We start from the raw sequence: 24508 nt of genomic DNA, 5'->3' as shown, positions 1-24508 counted from the left end.
CAGTTATTCTATAGTTACGTTTGAAAACATTGTCACTGACTTTTTCCAAAAGTGCCCACATATAAGGCACCTAAGTCGGTATATTTACAAGACAAACATATTTGCATCAAACCTTAAGTGTGTCTATAGCAGTGATTCTCAACCTTTTTGTGGTTGCGTACCACTTGGAGACAAACAATTTCGACGCGTACCGTCTAGTTGAGTGTTACAAAGTCACCTAATATTTTGAGATCACTTTTGATTTTTTAAATTCGAGCTATATCCGCAAATTACGGAAAGGAGCACGCATACCACCTGGAATGCCGTCGCACCCCACTGGTGTCCCTGCATTGTCTTTTGAAATAAAATACAGTCGATGTGGTCCGTATTTATGCGGCTAAAAGTAACACATATACGTGCGGAAAGCACGAGTAGACCAAAAAGAATTCCATTACCATTATGTACGTCTTTTAGCAACAATACCGAATTTATGTTATACTGGGACTTTTTTAAATAAACATTATCAAAAACGTATGAATACACAATCCAAAAGGCGATTATCCAAATACTATACACGCAAGTGTACGTGCGGTTGGCCGTGGGGTTGTCTGGAATCAAGCGGAAACACGACGTTACGAAATGAACGGTTTGTTGTGCACACGCACGCCTACTTTCAACCCAATCCAGCAGCAATATGTTTCCGTTGCTTTTTGTTTTGGCGATGGTGACTCGCTGATATTTGCTCCTTTCATCGAAAAGGATTTCTTGCATGTCGTCTTCGGAAATTCGGCCATCCCCGAACTCGCTGTATTACCAGATTTTCGCGCCCCGTTTAATCGGTGGAACCCTAACCATTGTCGATTAGTGATATTAAAACAGAGAGGTAAAAAAAAAACTAAACGACAGCAAAAATAAACTCCTATTCTCGTAGTTTTTCAAATCTCGATTCCGTTGCAGATCGACGCAGAAACTGGTACAAAAATCAAATCCAATATTCTGATTTGTTTTCAAGGGGCAACATTTCACCAACCTCTGTGTTTTGTCGCAAGTTGCCAGAAGGTGATTGCTCGTGGAGGTCAAGGGTCAACCAATTCTTCCAGCACATGACTACGACTGTCCTCAAATGTAAAAAAATACACGATAATAAATACACTTGTCCAAAAATTTCTGTATTTTTCAGCTGACTGTCCTGAATTGTTGCACAAATTTGCAGCAAACAAGTTACCGAAGCCACAGTAACTTAATTCCCAATAATCGACGGGCGAAACATACAGAAATCGATGTGGTTATGGTCGGTGAAACGGCGAACGGTTGGAAATATCGGGAATGAAGTGAACCCGCAAAGAGCAACCACACGAACATATTGTATATGATTAATGTAAACACTTTTGGGCTGCGTCACGTTCTCACCGCTGGTCGTCGTGTTTTGTTGGAAACATGCAGTGTCAAAATAACGTCTTGCACGAGTTTGTAGTCATCCATTTATAGATATGTCAAGGAAATACACAATCTGGTTGGCGAAGCACACATAACACTGGATTTTCAAAGAGTGCAAAACAAACGTGGTTATAAAGTAGAACAGTTACAATATGTACACATTCTGTTACCTCTCTGTGTTGCTCTGGATTTTCTGTAGATGCTTGCTCGTTTAGATCCAGCGTCATTCCATTATTGCAGCACGTAATCACAATCGTTCTATACGTAACAGTATGGTAGAATTCTGGCGTTGCGATTATTACGCCCTTAACCTTTGTAATGCGCTCGTCGTATCAACACTTCACATTTTTAACGATTATCCAAACACATTTTAATGTGATGTACCGACCTCAGTCCATCCTTCTGTCGAAAACACTCAGTTATCAAAGTGTCCTTGCCACCTTGGTCGTTGTTTTTTTTCTGGGAAAATGTTATTTGTTGAAATCCATTTTCAACAATCACTTCCTTTGACACATAGAAATCAGCTGTCCTTTGTTCTGTGAATTGTAAAAACGTCTGCTTTCAACACCAACCGTTGCGATTTCAGCATTAGCCCCTTTCACAAATGCACATTGGCTGTTTGGTGTGGTAAAGAAAGTTCTATAACCTATATTTCAAAAATCAACCAACCCTATTTAAGTTCACGTTATTCAATGCAAAATTATAATTGTTGTGTTGGAATTGGAGACCAAGCTGTGTCCTACAAATGTTGTGACCATGGTGATGTTGCCTGGATGTGAGTTCAGTTAGGAACCATTGCAGTAGAAGTGAAAACAATTGAGAATTACATGAACAAAACACCCTGATGGAGCATCGCTGTTTGCATTTTTGTTCTGTTTTCTTTTCGGTATCGCCACATGTGCCATGGCGCGTGGTGAAATTCTTGACATACGCACGTAACTGCTGGTACTGAGCTGTTCTACGTAAGATAAATTTCATACAAAGAAGTGAATGTCACGTTCATTTCTGTTGCCAATATCTGCTTACAGCAACAAAACTATAACCTGCACAGATATAAGTTAAATTCATTAAAAAATAAATCTTATAGTCTCAATAATCTATTCTTCGTTTTCACAGCAGTAGCATCAGGTTTACTTAATAACCACAGACAAAGAAAGCAATAGAACCCCTCTCGTCACAGCAGTGCAAGGGACAGGAGAATTGACATCAATTAGTAATTATTGAACTTCTGTCTTCACGGAAAGCACGTGTAGACTTAAAGGAATTCTATTACCATTATGCATGCCTTCAACAACAATACCGAATTTACGGTATACTAGGACTGTTTTTTGATAAAGCCATATTCTTTACACGCAAGTGTACATGCGATCGCTCTCGGAAAAGTCTGGAATCAAGCGGAAACACGAAGTAACGAAATGAACGATGAACGACATGTTGTGTACACGCACGCTTACTCTTAACTTAATCCATCAGCAACATGTTTCCGTTGCTTTCTGTTTTGGCGATGGTGACTCGCTGGTGTTTGCTCCCCTTTCATCGAAAAGGATTTCTTGCATGTCGTCTTCGGAAATTCGGCCATCCCCGAACTCGCTGTATTGCCAGATTTTTGCCCCCCGTTTAATCGGTGGACCCAAAGAGTTGTGAATTGGTGAACGACCGCAAAAATAAATTCCTATCCTCGCCTGTTCACTGAGTATTTTTCCCAAAAAAAATAAATGGTAACAAACACATGTGCCCAAATGATCCGAACGCTTTGTTGCACAATTTTGCAGCAAACAAGTTACCGAAGCCACCGTAACTTAATTCCCAATAATCGATCGGCGGAAAATATGAAGGGTGCTGCATAGCAGCCCTTCATATTTTTTTTCGAAAACGTTGAGAAACGTCTTTTAAAGAAAATTGGTCAGAAGAGCAGTATTCAGCAATAAAATATGCCTGGCAGCGTCAGTAACAATTTATTACATTGGTGTGTTACACGCCAAAAATCTAACCATACAACTAATAATTAGGCCGTCATTTGCAACCATACCCCAAAACAAGCAATTTGTAGTAAAAAAACAAAACAAAAATGTCGTGTCTGTGAAAGGGAAAAAAAGTAGCGAATTTCTGTTCACAGCAAGCTGGAATTTGCCTAGATACAACACGGGGGTTTATCACGAAATAGAAAGTGTTGCAAAATTGAGATTTTTTGCTCCAAAAACCCGGATTCTAGAACCAGTTCAGCGAAAATGAACCAGAGTGATAAGAGTTAGGCGTCATTTCCGGATCGTGTCTTGCGTTCTTCACTACAATGAATCGTCTGGTGTTCATGTTTCGAAAAATCATTTCCTGGCGATCCGTCGCCAGTATTCAGTCAATAAGCAAAAATTGGTGAGATTCACAGCATACAACGTAGAAAAAATTAGTAGCTTAACGATATTATCAACAAAACAGTAAAAGGATCAACCCAACATGACGAAGCAATGTGATCATGTCGAGAAGTTACCGGTACAGCGTTTCTGTATTGTACTTTGATGCTGGTGGAACTGAACCAAGTTGGCATTGCGTGTTCTAGGCTAATTTGACTCCGTGACCAGACTTACTGTATACTGCTATTTTTGTTGCCAGGCATACTAATTAATCAGAATTGCTCTTCTGGCACTTAGTTTCTAAAGTGTTTATTGGAAACCAACGTTTCGTCTGCCATCCGGCGAGACTTCTTCAGGGTTATGTCAACAGTAAAGCATCACGCACATAAAACACTAAAAACGTAGGAAAAACGCAGGAAAAACACAAGGAAAAAGGAATAGATAACACTGGCACCGCTTGCATCGTCACGTGAACCAGGTGTGTAGCGGGGCGTAACATTTACAACAAGTTGTTGTATACAGCAGGAAAATATACGCATTGCTCCTTATCGTTTATGCAATTGTCGTTTTTATGGATGTGGAGCGTCTCCAGGAACAGACGTTTTGTATGATCGTCCTCCATCTCTAGGATTTGCACGTCATCAAAGTTAACTCGGTGGCCGAGTGTGGCAGCGTGTTTTGCCAGTGCTGTCCTCTGGCTGTTCTTCGCTGCAACGTCGCGGCGCAGACTTACTGTATTGGATAGAAAAACACATTGTAATGTTAGGGGCAGGAGTTAAAATGACCAAACGCGTTAGTGACAGGGCGAGTAACTGCCAACAGTTAGTTAGTTAATGCCGGGTAGTTGGGCAAGTTATTGTAAGGATAACACAGTAGGTAATTATAACAGGGTGCGATAAAAAGGTCTGTCGTTGGGCCGGAGGGCAGATTGCTGAAGGCTGTGGGAGTTCCATGCGCAACATCTGAATTATTTCCTACCTCATTGAATTTTGACATCGTTTTATTACAAGTTTCGAATTATTTACTAATTTTAGGAAAACCTATGGTAATTATTAATTGTACAGTCTTGTCTTTCTGTTGTTTCTCTTTGTTTCGCGGTACTGCGTTGAATTTTCAGTGACATTGACGATGCCGAATTGTATGCGAAATATATATATCAGAAACAAAAGAAAGACAAATAACTTTAGTTTTATCTTACATGACTTGTTGAAAAACTGATACCAAGTTTTGTTGTCCATAAGACTGTCGCGAGATTCCTATACATATTTTAAGAGTTTTATTTTGTGCAGTGTTGGAGTCAATAAAGTTTAGGTTTTGTATCAAACAGTTTAACAAGTCTAATGCCTACAGATCTGAACTTCTTTAAATTTGTGATTTTCTTTGTATGAATTAGATGTTGTTCTCCTCTGTCTTATATTAAAAGGTTTTGCTACTGATTGCTAGTCAGTACTGTGCAGTCTTTTTTTTTATCACGATATCGCAACATGCCAGTCAATCGTGATGGTTTGTTGCCATCGCCAACATAAAAAAACGCAGTCATAATACTTAAAAAAAAGAAAGGGTACTTTACCCAATTATAATATAACTATATAGAGCCAGGTTACAGCAGATTATGAGATACCGGTCTTAACAAAAAAATGCTTCAGGGCAGTGCTTTTCAACCTTTTTACAGACAGTCCCCACTTTTTTATGCCACGAAAGTTTTATCCGCACAATGCGACCAAACGCATTAAATGTTTTTTTTTAACTACCCCGGAACGTACATAACTAATACTAACAGTCAGGGTCAAACACCAGATTCATAGAACATTTTGGATACGTAAAGAACATTACCACCAATAAGAGCTATAACCCCGTACTGTCTGCTGCAATATCACAAAGGAAATTTCAGTAACACAGGAGTAATTAGAGCTTAAATTACTATTAGTTATCTTCGGCGTTAATTTTAAAGCAAACCGCTCTATATAGTGACTTGTAATCGGGCCAAACATTGTACGATTGAACCCAAAAGATTTTGTGATGCCCAAACCAGGCCCGGAATATATATATTCAACCATGATGCACGGACCTGACCAGAGCAGCCAGGCACGACAAGGGCGTAAAACTCTTAATTGCTCGGTACAAAAGTGCATCATCTTGTGTCGAATAAGTTGGGTATGCCCAAAGTATGACCCGGGTTATGATTTCGTGTGGTCTGCGGCATGAAGGCGTCAATACGTTTGGCTTTTATGTTATTGAGGTCTCCCAGTTTGACTACAGCTAAATTATATGCGCTGATTAGACACAAAACTATATTACATCATTATCCGAATGTCGTGAACACGATTCCAAACTTTCGAGAACCGGTGACGCACTCAACAAAATTTTGTGACGATGCACACAAAACTGTCGATATGCTTGTCCTTAAATACATTTCCCTGGCCACTTTTTAGGCGCAATACTGTGACGTGGTAAAACGAGGCGTTTGCACTGCGCCTGAACTGTCGATCGGTCCCGGCCAAGAAGAAGGTGATAGCCTATCAACAAAGCCTAGTTTCGGCTATCACCTTCTTCTAGAAAGCCTGACCGATCGACAGTTTAGGCGCAGTGCAAACGCCTCGTTCTACAACGTTTTGTTTTTTTAGGGAGAGTTTTGCTGATGTAGAAAGTGTGAAGGTCTAGTGGTCATGAGAGTTACGCCTACGAATGGCGTTAGTAGTCTGCGCAGTAACAGTTTTTAAAAAATTATGGTTCTGCAGGTAGACAAAAATTTTATTAGCCATTTGCAAGAATGCAATACACCTGAATGTGGTGGACATGCGATGCAGCAGGCAGCTGATAAAAATAGAAAGGGCACAGTTTTGACACGCCTATATTCGTTGACATGGCCATCAAAACATAGTATTTGAGTACAGGAGCGCTGCAGAGATTATTGTTAGTAGCTTGAACAACATGACGAGTTCTAACAACACCGCTTACACACAAATATCGGCTTTTACGCGTATCAAAATAATTGCGAAAAGCGCAAATAAAATTCTGAATTGCGGCTCATACCGTATAAACATTGGAAACCCCTAGTGTATGTAATACTACTATTGTGCTGGACAATTTTTTAGGTAACAAAATATGAAAAAAAGTCGTAAACTAGAAAGACTATTTATCGGGCGATTGTCATCCGCACTCATCCGCACCGCACAACAGATTTTTGTATCCTCACTAGCTCACATGGTCCCACATGTTGAAAAGCACTGTTTTATGGCATTTACGGTCCTTGTGTTTGGTGGCATTTGGTTACTTGATGAGGGCACATAAGCATATGTGCCAACAGATATCAGTTAGCCTCTAGATATGTCAGTTCAAAGTTTAACAACACTTTAATTTAGTTGAACTATTAACCACATAGCAAGAAAGGTGAAATCAGTCGTGTGTAGCGTTTTCTCAAGAATCCCGATCGAAATGCATTTTGCTTGTAGTTTCGACCCAAATCAGTGACGTGCAATTTACCTTAACATTAAGACAAATGCATAGTTTCGATCATTGACCAACTTCCCAATTGTCAACAGAATATGAAACGTACATGTCATATAGTTACAACGAGATTACAGTGAAAACCAGTTACAGTGCAGGAGGTAAGTGACGGATAATGTCGGAAATTGTGATCAGTGGGATCGCTGGAAGATTCCCTCAATCTTCAGATGTCAACGAACTATGGGATAACCTTATCAATGGCGTTGACATGGTAACCGAAGATGACAGAAGATGGAAACCAGGTGAACATTGAGTCTCTAACGCAACATTACGAGCTAGTACACTAACATTGATACATAGGTTTGTGGGATTTACCCAAACGCAATGGAAAACTAAAGGAAATTGACAAATTTGATGCGGATTTTTTCGAAGTTCACTCGAAACAAGCGGAGAACATGGATCCAGCACTAAGGATTTTATTGGAAGTAACATACGAAGCAATCCTTAACGCAGGTTAAATCAATCTTTCTTTGTGATTTAAAGACTCTTTTCTCTGATGCGAAAACAAACGATAATTTTTGCTCACGAACTCAACAAACAATTATTTTCCCAGACCTATCGATAAAGGACCGCAACTGCGTTTAATATTTTTTTTTGTGTTGTTAAATTCTTGGACAAATCGGTAGAACTATCTGTTAAAATGTTATTTCGCCTACTCAAACAAATATTTCGCATTGATTTACATCGAAACAACTGGCAGCTGGGGTCTAACAATTAGGCAGTGCTGCTTTCTTATATTACATATTAATATGTACATTCACTTTATGTAACGGGGTTTAATTATTGAATATTTCATTCACCGATTTGTCGATTTGCAACGATTGCAAAAATGTATTGTGTGAACAGATATTAGTTAGCCTTTAGATATGACAGTACAAAGTTTAGCAACATTTTGATTTATGTATATTTACCAGGAATAAATCCATCAAAATTGGCGGGAAAACGTATTGGTGTTTGGATCGGAGTTATTGCATCGGAGACGTCTGAGGCTCTTGCAGCAGATCCGCTCAACATGGAGGGTTACGTCATAACTGGATGTTCTCCATCCATGTTTGCGAACAGAATCAGTTTCTTTTACGATTTTAAAGGCACGATGTAAACCGTAATTAACCAATATATTATAAGAGTCAGTAGTCGTTTACCTTCGCAATTCGGCCTATTTCGAACATATAATGGACCTTAATCGTGCTGGTGTGTTTTATTAATTATAATAATAATTTTTATGCGTCAGGTCCTAGTATTTCGATTGATACCGCGTGCTCTTCCAGTTTGGTAGCCCTTCATTTGGCGAGACAATCAATTAACAATGGGGATTGCGACGCCGCAATTGTGGGAGGAGCTCACTTGGTAGTCAAACCTCACACTTCACAACAGTTTAAAAAACTAAACATGTTGTCGCCTGATGGCACCTGTAAAGTATTTGATGAAAGTGCGAACGGGTAAATGAAGTCAGTTTGCAATTTCCTCTATTTCCACATATGCAGTGTTTGTGTTTATAACATACAGGTACGTGCGTTCCGAAGCAGTGGCAGCCATATACATGTCCAAAAAGGAAAACGCTCGAAGGATTTATTGTCAAGTGGTCAATTCAAAAACCTTGTCTGATGGGCGGAAAGAACAGGGAATTACTTTTCCCTCAGGTATTTGTGAAAAGTTAGGATACTTTATGTTTACAAACCAGTTGTATTTAGGATTGCAACAAGCTAGGTTACTTGAGGAAGTTTATACAGAATCCGGAGTAAAGCCCAGTGACGTATTTTACGTTGAAGCGCATGGAACAGGAACTAAAGTACTATGACGTCACAATGGGTGTTTGTTAAATTTGTCACAAGAAAAATAACTTGTTTTGCATCATCATTAAAATTAAGGCTGGCGACCCTCAAGAAGTTGGTGCGCTGGATCACGTGATGTGCAGAGAAGAAAGGAAACCGCTTCTGATTGGCTCAATTAAGTCTAATATGGGGCACAGTGAACCGGTGGCCGGACTTTGTGGCGTCATAAAATGTTGCGCCGCCATTCACTACAAACGAATACCCGCTAACTTGCATTTAAATAAACTTAAACCAACAATTGAAGGTACAAACGCTGATGACATATCACCAAACTACATGTAATCGTCCTCATATTGTGTTATAGCAATGCGAAATGGTCGCATTAAACCGGTGGTTAAGCACGTGGATCTGCCTCACAACGCAGTTCTTGGAGTAAACTCGTTTGGTTTTGGCGGAACCAACGTACATGTGATATTGCGTGACGTGAATACCTTTAAAGAATCATCCTTTGACAAAAATGTGCAGCTCAGGATAACCATGCTTTCGTCACGGACCAACAATGGAATAAAAAGTTCGTCATGTTCATGTAACCACAAACACTTTCCATCTCAACCTTGTGCAGGAAAACTAACGGAATCTTGTGCAGCTACTGCACGCATGTCAATATTTTCGAATAATATCAGTGATATTCCCATCAGTAAGCATCCTTATCGGGGCTACGTCATCAATTCTGGCGGTGATGACGTAATGAGTAATGCGCAATGGTGGAACAAAGCGGGAAAACAACGCGAAGTTTGGTTTATTTGTTCAGGTAATTTTATTGTCTCATGTATGCTTACCTACTTTACCTAAAACCTTATGGACCAGGGATGGGGTCACAGTGGGTTGGTATGGGAAGAAATTTATTGCAAATCCCAATTTTTTCTCTTACTATTGATAAATGTACATTAGCCCTCACGCAATATGATGCCATCAATGTACGGAAGTTATTGTCGAATGCCAACGACGATACGTATGGTAACATCATCAATACATTCGTGGGTGTTGTTTCCATTCAGGTTGGTATTTTTTTGATTACTTTACTGCGGCTCGCCTTTATTGCAGCTTTTTTGCTTCTCATGTCGCAACAGATTGGCTTGATTAATTTGATGACGTCATTGGGTGTGACGTTTAGTGGCACCATTGGTCATTCCATTGGTGAGCTAGCTAGTGCTTATGCAGATGGGGGGTTGAATCTGGAACAAACAGTTCAAACCGCATACCTGAGAGGCATGTGTATAAATCAGGCACAACTACCGAGGGGAAAGATGGCTGCTGTTGGTAAGTGTGACGTCATTTTCCCTTGCACTGCGTCATTTAAATTTTTTTTTAAAAAAGGGTTTTTGTACTGCGACACATATAGGTATGACTTGGAAAGAGTGTGAAGAAACGTGCCCTGTTGGAGTGACACCGGCTTGTCACAATGGCCCTAACTCCGTCACCATCAGTGGGAGGGAACATGACGTATCAGCGTTTGTGACGTCACTACAGGAGAAAAATGTGTTTGCAAGATTTGTAAACACGGAAGGAATCGCGTTTCATTCTGAGCACATGGAAATTGTTTACGAACGATTTCTAAATGAATTGAGAGAGGTTTCGGTTGATTGAATCAGCGTAATGCTTTTGCCGTGTGATGAACACCGTATTTATCACAGATAATACCGAAACCACAACGTCGTTCCAATAAGTGGTTGTCTACTTCATATCCGATTGGAGACACGACCGATCAAATTTCATTGTCATCAGCCGAGTATTTTGCCAACAACCTGAAAAACCCTGTTTTCTTTTATGATGCAATAAGGAAGATCCCGGAGGATGCAATTGTCATTGAGATTGCTCCTCATTGTTTGTTGCAGGTAGTTGAATTCAATATTGCGATTCCATGAAATGTTTTGTAATTCAGCAAAAACAAATATTTTCAGGCCATTCTTAAGCGCTCTTTGCCTCCATCGTGCGAGCAAATAACTCTGACAAACAAAAAGTTAAACGACATGGAAGTGCTTTTGGGTGCGGTTGGTAAGTTGCACTGTTTGGGAGTTGACGTGCAAGTAAATCACGTGTTTGATCACACGTCACTTCCTCTACGGTCATGTGATCCGTTGTCAAGCAATGTGGCTTGGAATCACGACCAGTCATGGTTTACGGCGTCAATTCATCATTTCTTTTCTTCTGGGGCTGTAAACCCGCTCGATGCAACATTTAAAATTGGTGAGTAATTGTTGCATTTTGGTGATGAAATAAGCATGACACGTGCTACGTACTTATCGAAATATATCCCAGTAAGCAAATATTCAATTGACTAGTTATTCTGATAAATAATATGTACAGATACGTCACCAAACTCTTCTGACTTTTATTTGATGGATCACGTGATTGATGGAAGAACACTTCTTCCAGCAATGGCTCTTTTACGCCTCTCGTGGCAAAATTATGCAAATTATTTGGATATTCCTATTCAAGACATCGCTGTTCAATTCGATGACGTAACCATACACAAGGCAACTGTTTTGGGTGAAAAAGGTATGAAGATGTATTTTTACTGTACTTGATAATTTCTTTTACATTTGAAGAAGAAATCTTCCGCTACGGTGGTTTTGATTCATTTCAAAGTTAGCTTTTACCTCTCTGTTAATTTAAAATGTTGCTTGCAGACTTCGATTTAGGTGTTCAGTACAACCCTACCTTGGGTCAATTTACCGTTTCACACAACGACCGTCTTCTGGTCTCCGGCAAAATAAAGCGAATTGATGAAAACGAACTTCAACAACCTGTGAGTGTTGGCGACCATTGCCAACAAACACAACTCTTTACCAAAGGAGAAATTTACAAAAAACTTTCCCTATCTGGATATGAATACAAGAAAAGTTTTCAAATGTTACTGGATTCAGATCGTGACGGTTAGTATGAATTTTTGTTGTTGTTTTAAAAGCATGCCCTACTTGTTGATACGTTTTTGAAGGAAACTTTGGCCGAGTTTCATGGGACGGAAATTACGTCACTTTCATGGACGCCGTTCTCCAATTTAGTTTAATCCACACACGTGACCACAAACTTCGTCTGCCAACACGATTTCGTCGAATAAAGCTGCGAAGTTTTCCAAAAGACGCAACATCTTCAGTTGTCCAAATTACCAGGTTGTTGCTTTTTTTCATTTCGAAATTCGCAACCGATCAAATATGTTCAAATAACACAGAGACATGGGAAGCATTTTTGCTGGAGGTTACATGGAGGTCATCGATGCACATGAAACAGTAACTGCCAGACGAACAGTTCAACCACAAATCAAAGCAAAAAAGTTTTTTCCCAACTTTCATGACGTCATTGATGATGACGTATCAAACTACGCTTCTGTTCTGCAATCTCGCGTGAAGCTGAATAATATTCTTTCCGATCATTTGAAGGTTCGTTATGATTTCGGTGAAACAACTGGGACTGGAAACTACGTAAATCGGACCTTTAGTGGTAACACGTCATCAACACTTCTTCCATTTCTCGATCTCGTCACAGAAGTTATTGACATTGGTAAAATGTGATTTAAATTTTGTTACTGCTTCTTTATCACAAGAGTTGTGTTTATTATAATATAAACAAACAGATGATTTGCGAATACGAGCCGAAACTCTGCTTTTTGATTGGTCGATTGATTACTGCCTATGGAAAGAAGACATAGTTACGTCAACAATCGGAATCGCAGTTTCCGAATTGATGTTCGATGTTAGGATTGGTGAAATTTCGAAAGATATATTCGGCAAGAAAAGAAGTAAGTTTTTTTAAAAGTGAAAACATCTAAACCTACCTGCAATTTGAACATTCTGTCACTTTGTTGTAACAGAGGCTAGTTTTTGTGTCATTTCATAAGTAAATTTTGGTCTAACTCATACGGTTTAAAAAGCATTTGTCAAACTCGTGTCATGTAATTCAGTTATTCAGCATTGGCGGAATGTTATACGTCACATACATTCAGGCGTTGTAGTTTTCCCTTGTGTGGACAAATCGTTAAAGATATTTTGCCGAAAAAACTTTGCCTTGTCGAAAGTCGAAAGTTCGTGTTTTTGAACCATTCACCTGCTTTCTTGTTATGTTACAAATTTATTTTGAAGCTTTGGAAAACATGCTCAATGATTACTTTCAATCAATTTTGAACTGCCGATACGAATACTACGAACTTTCCCTAGACGGTTCAACAATGCCACCTGAAGGACGTAGTCTAAACATGATCATCGCCAATGATATTTTCACAAATGGTGCGTACGCTAACATTGAGCTACGATGAAGTTTTTGTAAGTTTTTAGTTATTGGCAGGTATTAAAGAAGGAAAAACTGTTGTCAAAAAACTTATTGAAAATCTTTGTGAGGATACATCATTTGTCATGGTCCATCACTCGGAAGACGGAAACGTAATTCAAGCTATTTATAACATTTTAAAAGCAAAGATGGACCCTGAACACGACATAAAGAAATTAGAAGTGTCACAGGTACCCAATGTCAATATAAGACTTCCAAAATACTCCAAAATACGAAAATTGTTTTTTTAGATCTCAGATATTTTATACAACTTCAACTTTCACCTTGTCGCCCACAAACGTCAGAAGGAAACGGGAAGCAACCTCCTTCTGTTCCGACACAAAAAAGAGAATATTGTCACCAACAGAATCGTGGTTGAAATGACAATCGGAAACTTTGCTTGGATTAATAAACTGCAGGTACGCCATAATAGTTTGAAGTAAAGTTTATCAGAAATTCACACACGAGTTATCTTGGCAGGAAGCTCTTGCCGATAGTAGTAATAAAGTTTTGTTAATGGCGAGAAAAAACTTAAACGGAGCCCAAGAATTTGCAGCATGTTTGCGACATGAAACGAACTCAACCCGAATCCGGTGAATTGCTTGAATTATTTATATTTTTTATATAATTCTAACGAATGTGATATTCAAGATGTGTTGGCAACTGCAATCTCGATGCAACATCCACTTTCCCCGATCAATTGGAAACAGTTTTAAAGCGACATCATGCGGTGAACGCGTTTAAGGATGGAAAGTGGGGAAGTTTTCAACATGTGAACTTCACTGGAATTAAATACGTGAGCGAACTGGAGGAACAATTCTCACTAAACAATCTCGTAAGAATATATGCATAGGTTCCTTCAAATCGCCACTATTTGGATTCGAGGACAGTCGGTGATATTACGTCACTTACATGGATGTCCCTCCCACCCAAAATCCATGAAAAAGAATTTGAAGTTTCTTATGCAGCCCTCAACTTTCGTGACGTAATGCTTGCGTCAGGAAAAATCAATCCCGAAGCGATTCCTGGTTAGTTGGTCACGTCACTGTCCACAAACAAATGTTGGACATTCAAATAATTTTGCTTCAGATGGAAACTACCGATCGCTTTTGGGAATTGAATTCAGTGGAGTTGATCACGTGGGCAGAGAGGTTGCTGGCATCGTTTCGGGTCAAGGATTTGCCACCCACGTGACACAAGACAGAAGATTTGTGTGGGTAGTACCTGACACATGGTGAGGCAATAAACAAATAAAAAACTAATTGAGGCTTGTTTTTATCTACGATCATACGTTGCTTTGCAGGAGCCTTGCTGAAGCAGCGACTGTGCCAGTAGCGTACAGCACTGCATATTATTCTCTGATCGTTCGTGGTCGTATTAGGAAAGGAGAAAGTTTGTTGATACACAGTGGGGCCGGGGGAGTTGGACAGGCCGCAATTTCCATCGCTCTTTCCAGGGGTTGTACAGTTTACACAACAGTGTCAAGTCAAGAAAAACGGGACTTTTTGATGCAACGATTTTCCCAACTACATGACGAAAACTTCGCGCAATCTAGGAACGAAAGTTTCGAGCGAGATATAATGAAGCGAACAAAAGGAAAAGGTAGAAAATATCGTGAACACACTGTTAGAATATTTAAGTGAAAACAGTCAGAATGATCCGTTTTCGATCCCAAATTTTTTTGTTTAATTTCAGGGGTTGATGTTGTGCTGAACAGCTTGGCGGGAGAACAGCTTTTCGCAAGTCTTCGTTGCCTCAAAAAACACGGAAGATTTCTCGAAATCGGAAAATTTGATTTTATGCAAGACAACAAACTTGGTGATTTTTATTTTTATTTGTTTTATACGTTAAGGCTACATTTAATTTATGTAGAACGATGCAAACCTTTTTTTAGCAGCCAAAAATATTTTTTGCTTTTTACCCTAAAAGTCGCTCTTTGAAATAAATGGTATTGAGATGGTGTCCATTTTTTTTTCAGGAATGTTTGTTTTCCTCAAAAACATTTCTTTTCACGGTATTTTGCTCGATTCTATGTTTGATGACGTAACGGATGAGTGGCTCGAAGTTAAAGAACTCGTGCGAGTTGGAATAGAAAAAGGCGAAGTAAAACCTCTGCCGCATCGGATATTTGAAATGTTAGTTTCAAATATTTTTACCCCTGGCGTGACCATTTAAACACATTATGACACATTACAGGGATGACTCAGTTTCTGCGTTTCGCTTTATGTCACGTGGAAACCATGTGGGAAAAATTTTAGTCAAGATCAACAGCAGTAAGAGAAACGTCATGGGAAGGTCAGTTTAAACTTCAAAGAGACACTGCCACAATATTTATCGAGATAACTTGGCAGGATTGCCTTTAACCCGAATCTTTGTTACGTCATAACCGGTGGTTTGGGAGGTTTCGGATTGGAACTTTGTGATTGGATAATCGAGAGAGGGGCAAAAAAATTGAACATAACTACTACATCGGGTGAGTTTAAGCTGTAAAATAATACATCAAAGGTTTTCTGGAAAGTTTACCTATTTTACACTTCCCAAAACAAAATATAGGTGTAAAATCTGCTTACCAACAGTACTACCTTGATCATTGGAAGTCACTAGATGTCGCAGTTACTATTACCAACAATGACGTTAGTATTGAAGAAGAAGCCTCGGATTTGTTAAATGAAAACGTTGGGGGAATATTTCACCTTGCAGCGACAATATCGGATGCATTGTTTCAATTCCAAACTGAATGTAGTTTTAATATGGTTTGTCAACCAAAATGCAACGGAATTATCAATCTTGATAAGTATGTATGGTGAATAAATGTTTTTGTTTATCAAGTTACAGCAACTTATTTAGAATTGCATATTTCTGTGCAATAATACATCGTTAATTTTTTATTTCGACAAATTTTATAAAATATGTCAACAACTATGATACAAGAAACTTGTCGCGTCAAAATTTCAGTCAAGTTAAAAACGTCCCGCATCTCAATAAAACGAGACAAAAGTTCAGCAAAGTTTCCTTTCGTCTTCATTTGTTTTGTTGTACAGATACTCAAGAGCACAATGCCCAAATCTTGAACACTTCGTCGCTTTTTCAAGCGCTGTCAGTCACAACGGATCGAAAGGACAATCAAACTATATTCTCGCGAACTCTGTGATGGAACAATTATGTCGCTTACGCCACAATGTAGGTCTTCCAGGAATTGCGATTCAGTGGGGGGCGATACGTGACGTAGGCATGGCAGCTGAAAAATTTGGGTATGGCCCTGTTGCCGGAACGGTTCAACAGCCAATGGAATCTTGCCTTAAAGTTAGTGAGGATACATAAACCCCAAAATCACATCAAAAACTGTAAAAAGAATATCAAACGTTGCAGAATTTGGATCGACTCCTTCTTGAAGGCGAACCGGTGGTTGCCTGTTACATTCCATTCCACGAATCTCCTCAAACGGCAATTGAGACAAAAGTGGAGAATTCTCTTGTTTTGAAAGTATCAAAGATCCTCGGCTTCAAAGTAATCCAATAACTTGTTGTTTAGCAAATAAAAAGCCAAAATTTTATTTGTGATTCAGCTAACACTGAACCCTTTTCAGGATTTACAGAAAGTCAACGAAGAGAAAACCCTACTTAGTCTCGGGGCAGACTCGCTTATGATAACGGAAATTGTACAGACACTTGATCGAGATTACAACATTACCATGACTACGAATGACGTCAGGGAGTTGACTTTCGAAAAACTGATGACGTTTACAGAGCAAAAGGCGAAATAAACCCGAAGCGAATAAATCAATTAAACGATTGCACTGTTTGCACCACAAAAGTGCATATCAAATGTAGGCCTAATTACTTTCAAAAGGAAAGTCAAAGCTATAGGATGCTGTTGATCACTGGGTTGATTGTAGTACTGATAATGAACCCAGTATGAGTTCGAAACGTTTACGAAGAATATGATCATCAGCATCCTAGCTTTGACTTTCCTTTTCCAAGTTATTAACTCCAGATATTTTGCACCCAAATGTAATTACCATTGTACAAGAGTCTTGCCTTCGGTTGGGATTGTCTTTAATTCTGCGATAGCAAACTACTGCAATTTGTAAGTATTATGAGCAACAAGCCTCTAATATAACAGATTTATTTAGAAAAATCGATATCGTTTATGTAGTGCTATCATTGTCACCGGTCGTCCTTGTGTTAAATTTTTGTCATTTCCGTTTTAAACTAATGCTTGTACACACTATGATGCAAAATTGTCAATGAATGCTGTTTTAACATATTTCTTGATGTTTCGCCGGCCCCTTTATGACCGCGGATTGAGCTCACAATTTGCAATGGCTGTTGCGGGGGCGACGAAAATAGTGACTTTTCAAGCAGAAGTTAAGGCATCAACGTACTGTATTATTGCAAGCTTTTACTTTCAAAACCTTTCAATTTGGCGCATGCTGTAATATTTCTCGCATGTTTTCCATGTGTATGCCTTCATGTCAAATAATACTCAGATATATGTAGCCTGAGCAAAGAAGCCGTATTCATCATTGAGAGATCTGCAGACAGTAGTACACACGGTTTCGACCTATAAGATCTTATTGGTGCAGCTAATGACTGTAGTTGGGTACCCAATGGATCGACGTTGACCGAAAGGTATGGATTTCTGTGCCGGATATAGTAAAAAAAACAGTGCTGTACAGGAGGGCAAATATAACCGGATTTACCATAAAAATACAAAAGTCGAATATAAATTCTAGGCATCCTTAATTTTTGTGTAAAAGTATAACAATAAATACAAAACAAAAGCTCAACGTTAAGTTTTGTACACAACAGCAAAACTTCTAAACCTGCAGATAGCGCGAGATCGCCAAAAGTTACACAAATACTGGAAACACGCCAAAAAATTGGAAGAAAAATCTATGCGAAAAGCGCCAGTGGCAAAATAATGTAAAAAGCATAAAATGAGATAAAATGCAGTGATGTAAGCATGTGATAAGATGTGTTGTTGTGCACAAAGTATAGTCACCCTTACAAGACTCGGGTTCCAAAAAAGTGATAAAATGCGCCATGGAATTAGTTGTTTTATTTGGGGCAAAATCATGACCAGCATTTAGTCCTTGGTCCTCACAAATGCCTAGAAACAAGCTGAAATGTAGTATAATACTAATATAGCTTGTTCCTTATACACAATGGTTGTTTAGTTTTTGGTCTATCTAATTTTCGGTTTCACCAAAAATGCTGCTGTGTTCAACACCCAAGATTTACAAAACATATTATCAACTATACGTGCTGGGAAAACTGCGTTCCGCTGGAAAAATTTTAAAGAGCAATGTAAAAGTCATATTGTTGACATAAAATCATAACATATTTGATATATGTTGTAGTTTTGACGTTGATCTGCAATAGACAAAAAAAATCAAAATTTTAACAACGTCTTAGGTCTGCGCGTTCGGTGCCCTGCTCCATCAGCACTAGGATGTGTAACAAGGCATTCGACCCAGGGTTGTCACCTTGACATGCGTTTGTCATTTCAAAATCAGTCTCTTGTATTTTATAATCTGTGCAGATATTGTAACATCGACACATCTTTCACATGTGGTGTCTGTCTCATGTCTTCACACTGCAGCCTTATGAACACAAGTGTGTACAACCAGCACCAGCATCATGTGTATTAAATTGTAAACAATCTGTTAATGCGGCGTAATTCACTTTGCGTCGAAGCTTTGAACAAAAGCAATTCGTTTTTGGTCAATCTAATTCCTTGAATTCAAGTTTAGACGTAAATGCCTATTGTTTGCAACATATTGATACCGTCAGCAACAAAAATATTTTTACATTGGTAAATTTGAACATAATGTGCTAATCAAGCAAACAACAAAAAAACCTTTACTTTTCACTTTGAATTTGTTTAAAGAATTGACAATTAAGCTTATTTCCCCATTTCTTAAAGACACACAAAATCAGATGCAATCGACTGGTTAAGATCAAAGGATCATCACCTCTGTCGTATACGAACTAATTGCAGAGTAACAAACCGTTACAGCATTCCATACATTTCGACTTTTTTTTATATATTTTTCTTCTGTTTACTGCAGCTGCAAATCTAGTGACTATTGTCGCATGTATTTGCAAGCATAGAAAAAACAGTTAAAAATTTGTAACTGAATTACATAAAGATCTATGGCAAATTATCTGCGAACCTTATTCCACTTGTACCCAGTCCTGCGCATTCAAACGTGGCATGATCCATTTATTATATAGACGATGAAACAAGAAAATAAAGGAAAAAGGTTTTCTATTGGCGCTGAACATCACAACAGCCGAACAATGTCATGACATTATTAATAGATCTCATTTCCGCAATATCCGACTCTGAATAAGTAAACGTTTTGTATTTTTAGATTCAAACGTACGATATTAGAGTGTTGTATTGTAGTTCGTCGTTTTCTTGCATTTAAAAGAAGTGAAGCCTAATCTCATTTCGTGCATATTGCGATATTGTGTGGTTGCCAAATGCACAAGAAATGGTGTGGAGCTATTGCTGTGGCTCCTTATGTTGCTTCATCAACGTTTTGATGCTTCTTCATGTGACAGAACATCCACCTGTCACAAAATTTTAGGATTATTCGTTATTTGTGGCTTGTAATTGTTATTCTCGAAGATGAAATGACTTCACAACAGCATTTCCAAACCATTTGACTTTGAAATTTGACGTGTCCATAATTCTGTACTTTTTGTTATCAGCCAATAATCGGCCAACGTATAAACCATCAACTCATAATCTCAATTGATTTCCCTCACTGCCATTCAAACCCAAGTTACCATGGGGACGCGTCTCGATACGGTTTCTTTGGACCGTGCCATTTGTACGATATTAACACTCGTTCGATCCCGAGGTGTTGATTCGGGTTCTCATGCCCACAATGGCTGAAATTAACTTTTCAGTCGAGCAACCACTAGCATGCGCTAATGCAAATGAATACAAATTGTCCTGTGTCGCCCATCGAATAAACAAATGTCGAATCCCGAAACAAGACTATCGTGATTTTGCCGTTTGAGTAATTGCATCAAGGTCACGTTATAGATTTTGCGCAAAATAAATCAATTGGGATAATTTGTGCAGAATTATAACAAGTTTGAGGGTTGAATGATTATGCCCAAAACCAACAAGTAACAATGTGATAAACCTTTCACTGAAGGAAGGCACGTGAGAATCAAACATTTCGAAATCAACTTGTTCGTTAAGACTCTTCAGGCTGGTCTTAAATCTCCCCAATCCCTTGACGTTGCTGGTAGCAGTCACCTGTCATTAGCAAGCAGAAGGTTTCAGTGAGAATACCATTTACATCAGAGCTAAAAAAATCATTACGTGTGTCATAATCAGACCTTCGTCATCGACCAATTTCAAACTGAGATTGAAAACTTCGGTGAAAAACTTCCATCCAGCACCAGAAATCCATGACTCCGTTACCTGCATGTTAAAATTAGTAATTTTCTGAATAATTGCTATGATTGATAACTTCATGTCCTCAACCTTAGAATTGTTGTTGTGTTTGGGTATAGTGTCATCAACTTCGATAGGAACATCTGTGATGTCACTGATGATGTAATCAAACTTGCGTCCATCAAAATCGTATTGTTTTAGGTAATTTAAGCAGTCTCCCACAATTATCTACAGAAATTAAAATAATGAATTTAAGTACAATTAAATTATGAGGATGTAATCGCCGCCTTATAATATATACTAAATACCTCAATTACATTCAAATCATAGTTCAAAATTACATTCAAACCAAAATAAATTGAATCTTGGCCAAAACATCCAACATAATGAGTTTGCTGCAAAACCTTGTAGTTGTCTCCTTCGTATTGATCCAATGATTCGCCACAACACGATCGTAGATGTGTTCTGCATGCCCTCATCACCACTTCATCTATTTCGATCATGGTGATCATTCGCGGACTCAACTTTCGAAGACATTCCAGTGCAGCTGAAACAAACGTTAAAGGTTTGACTCTTTGTTGCCACCGAGTGTTAAGATTGTAACAAACCTCCATCTCCGCCGCCCAAGATTAAAACGGTTTTATCTTTGTAGGTGATTCCCCTTTCCAGTCCGCACAGTGATGACGTGTATGAATGATCGTTCTCTGAAATATCTGCATGGGAGGAAAATGACGATAATTGCTTTTCTTAGTCAACTATACATCACGTTATTTGCAGTGCGACTTTACACCATTTTCCATTCATTTTGTTCTTGTCAAAGCAATAAATTTTGGTTTATGTGAACAATTGAGAAGAGACATAACCGTGAGTTTTTGTGAGTGAGTTTTGGACGTACTTTCCACCCCATTGAGAAGCAACATGTTTCTGTTGGATCTTGTTTTAGCGATTGTAACTTGCTGGTATTCACTCATCTCATCAAACAAGACTTCTTCCACATCAATTTCGGCAATGCGGCCGTCGCCAAGTTCTGTATACCGCCACATTTTACCTCCCCGTTTGATTGGTGGCACTCTTTATTTAAACAACAAGTGTCAATTTAGATAACTATATCAAGCATGATTTAATTATCCAAATGGCGAACACCCTTTCATTTACCTTTTTATGGAGTAATTTTTCAGCGATCGGTTTAAAGCAACTTGCAGCTTTCTTGCAAACTACAGAACAAAGCGTGGTTATAAAGTAGAACAGTTACAATATGGACACATTCTGTTACCTCTCTGTGTTGCTCTGGATTTCCTGTAGGTGCTTGCTCGTTTAGATCCAGCGTCATTCCATTATTGCAGCACGTGATCACAATCGTTCTATATATGTAACAATAATGTGGAATTCAGTAAGGTAGAATTCTCTGCCGTTGCGATTATTACGCCCTTAATCTTCGTAATGCGCTCGTCTTATGATCACTTTACATTTTAAACGATTATCCAAACACATTTTAATGTGATGTACCGACCTCAGCCCATCCTTCTGTCGAAAACACTCAGTTATCAAAGTGTCGTTGCCACCTTGGTGGTCGTTTTCTTTCTGGGAAGATGTTATTTGTCGAAATCCATTTTCAACAATCACTTCTTTTGCCACATAGAAATCAGCACACCTTTGTTCTGTGAATTGTAAAAACGTCTGCTTTCAACACCAAACGTTGAGATTTCAGCATTAGCCCCTTTCACAATGCGCATTGACTCTTTGATGTGGTAAAGAAAGTTCTATAAATAATATTCCAAAATTTGACCCATTTGTATTTTATTTTAATGCGATTCCCGTGTAAACAACCAACACTACCGTATTTACTTGATTGTAAGCCGCCCTCGAATGTAAACCGCATGCGACGGTATGAAAAAAATAATATAAGCCGCCGTCGAATGTAAGCCGCATGTAAATGTTAAAGCCAAACTTAGGTGCCCTACAACAATAATTGTCAACATATCTGTCATTTAAAATTGTCAGATACGCAGACAATCTTGTGCGATGAAACGTATTGGTACGATGGAGGGAGTTGATGGTAAATTTCATTAAAACATACAGCATAGACAAAATATCGGCATGACATTAAATAATGTAAGCCGCCCTCGAATATAAGCCGTCCTCTATTGTAAGCCGCACAAATGGTAGGTTAAAAAAGTTTATAAGCCGCGGCTTACAATCGAGTAAATACAGTATTTAAGTTCACGTGTTTCAATTTAAAATTATAATTGTTGTGTTGCAATTTAAGACCATCAAGCTGTAGGTTGTGACCATGATAATGTTGCCTGGAGTTTGGTTAGAAACCAAAGCAGAAAAAGTGAAAACAATTTAGCATTACATAAACAAAACACCCTAATGGAACACGCTGTTTTATTTTATTTTATTTTCAGTATCGCCATATGTGCTATTAGCGCGTGGTGAAAACCATTTACATACGCACGTATACCTGCTGGCACTGAGCTGGTCTGAATTTCATACAGAGAAGTGAATGTCACATTCATTTCTTTTGCCAATGTCTGCTCACAACAACAAAACTATAACCTGCGCAGGTATATACTCGAAGTTAAATCAATTGAAAATTAAATCTTATAGCCTCAGTAACCCATTCTGCGTTTTGGCAGCAGTAGCAGCAGGTTTTGTTGCTGACCACAAACAAAGACGGCAATCCAGTTGTTTCCTGATACTACATTGTATTGTGCGACAACGCTATCAATCTCTGCATTGTCTTTTGTAATTAAATATAGCCGATGGGATCTGTAACACCCGCCCATTGCACACTTTGCAACTACCGACTTGTGGTGCATACGAAACCCCGAAAAATGACCTGAACGATTCAACAAGATTTGTTTTCTTTCGCTAACATATGTTAAGCAGTATTCTGTTTACGACCCATTAACGTATAAAACTAATCACTTTAAATGTGCCCTAGATGACACAAGATCGATTCCCTTCCCTTAACGTCCCTGAATTTGTTCACCAGTGACTCAAATAATCATCCAACTCCCGTGTATACGAATCATCTACTTCCTGTGCATCATGTAACCTCGATGTGTTCTTTATGACTGTACCCTGTACCTTTGTTCTTGTATTAAATTATTTCAAGCGGTTTATGACCACACGTGACATCACTGACCAATCAGCTTTCAGTATGAAGAGTTTAAAAGGCCCAGTACGCACCTAATATTCCAGTCTACTTTACTTGAATCTGACAGAATCAACGTTTGCTTTCGAGTTATAACTGCGACAATTACTGCAACTGAAGTGTTCGTTATGTACCGAAAGGCAATATCGAATGCAACTGTTATGCAGAGAGTTTACGAAGGTCTATTTACTTTACCAGAAGAGGCAGAAGAATTTAAAGCAGATAGGGAGACTCATCAAGCGCTTGCGCCCTTGAGGTAATCCTAAATATCTCCAAAGCTCCTACATATGTCCGTATTTATGCCGCTAAAAGTAACACATAAACGTGCCTTCAACATCCACTTTTGAATGAATAATAACAAATACTCATGCTGTTTACACGCACGCTTACTTTCAACTTGTCTGATCTTCAATGTAACCAGTATAGCCAAATACTTTACACGTAAGCAAAGACGTCACTGCCAAAAGTTTTTCTTACAGTTGATTGCTATTTATCTATTATCTCTATGTCACTTGCTTCCAGATCATCAGTGCATGTGAAAGAGGCGTAATCAGTTTATT

The 24508-nt window shown here is 38.7% G+C and overlaps 1 protein-coding gene and 1 pseudogene across 1 annotated transcript; one reads left to right on the top strand and one right to left on the bottom strand.

The window, feature by feature from the left end:
* The first annotated feature begins 7386 nt into the window (after positions 1-7386).
* LOC145911555 (fatty acid synthase-like) lies at positions 7387-17129 on the top strand (annotated as a pseudogene).
* A 2766-nt stretch (positions 17130-19895) lies between these two features.
* On the bottom strand, positions 19896-23307 carry LOC145911472 (spermine synthase-like). Its single transcript, XM_082998863.1, has 11 exons — positions 23253-23307; positions 22299-22446; positions 22062-22149; positions 21944-22002; positions 21684-21859; positions 21397-21501; positions 21193-21335; positions 20879-21016; positions 20714-20815; positions 20532-20647; positions 19896-19947 (listed from the first exon to the last, which is right to left on the bottom strand). The coding sequence occupies exons 1-11, from the start codon at positions 23305-23307 to the stop codon at positions 19896-19898; spliced, it is 1182 nt and encodes a 393-aa protein (XP_082854989.1).
* Between the last annotated feature and the right edge of the window lie 1201 nt (positions 23308-24508).

The sequence above is a fragment of the Ascidia mentula genome, chromosome 1 (genome assembly GCF_947561715.1).
Source record: "Ascidia mentula chromosome 1, kaAscMent1.1, whole genome shotgun sequence".
NCBI classification, from domain to species: domain Eukaryota; kingdom Metazoa; phylum Chordata; class Ascidiacea; order Phlebobranchia; family Ascidiidae; genus Ascidia; species Ascidia mentula.
The sequence above is the reverse complement of the archived record's forward strand: the minus strand, read 5'-3'. Positions and strand labels throughout refer to the sequence as shown.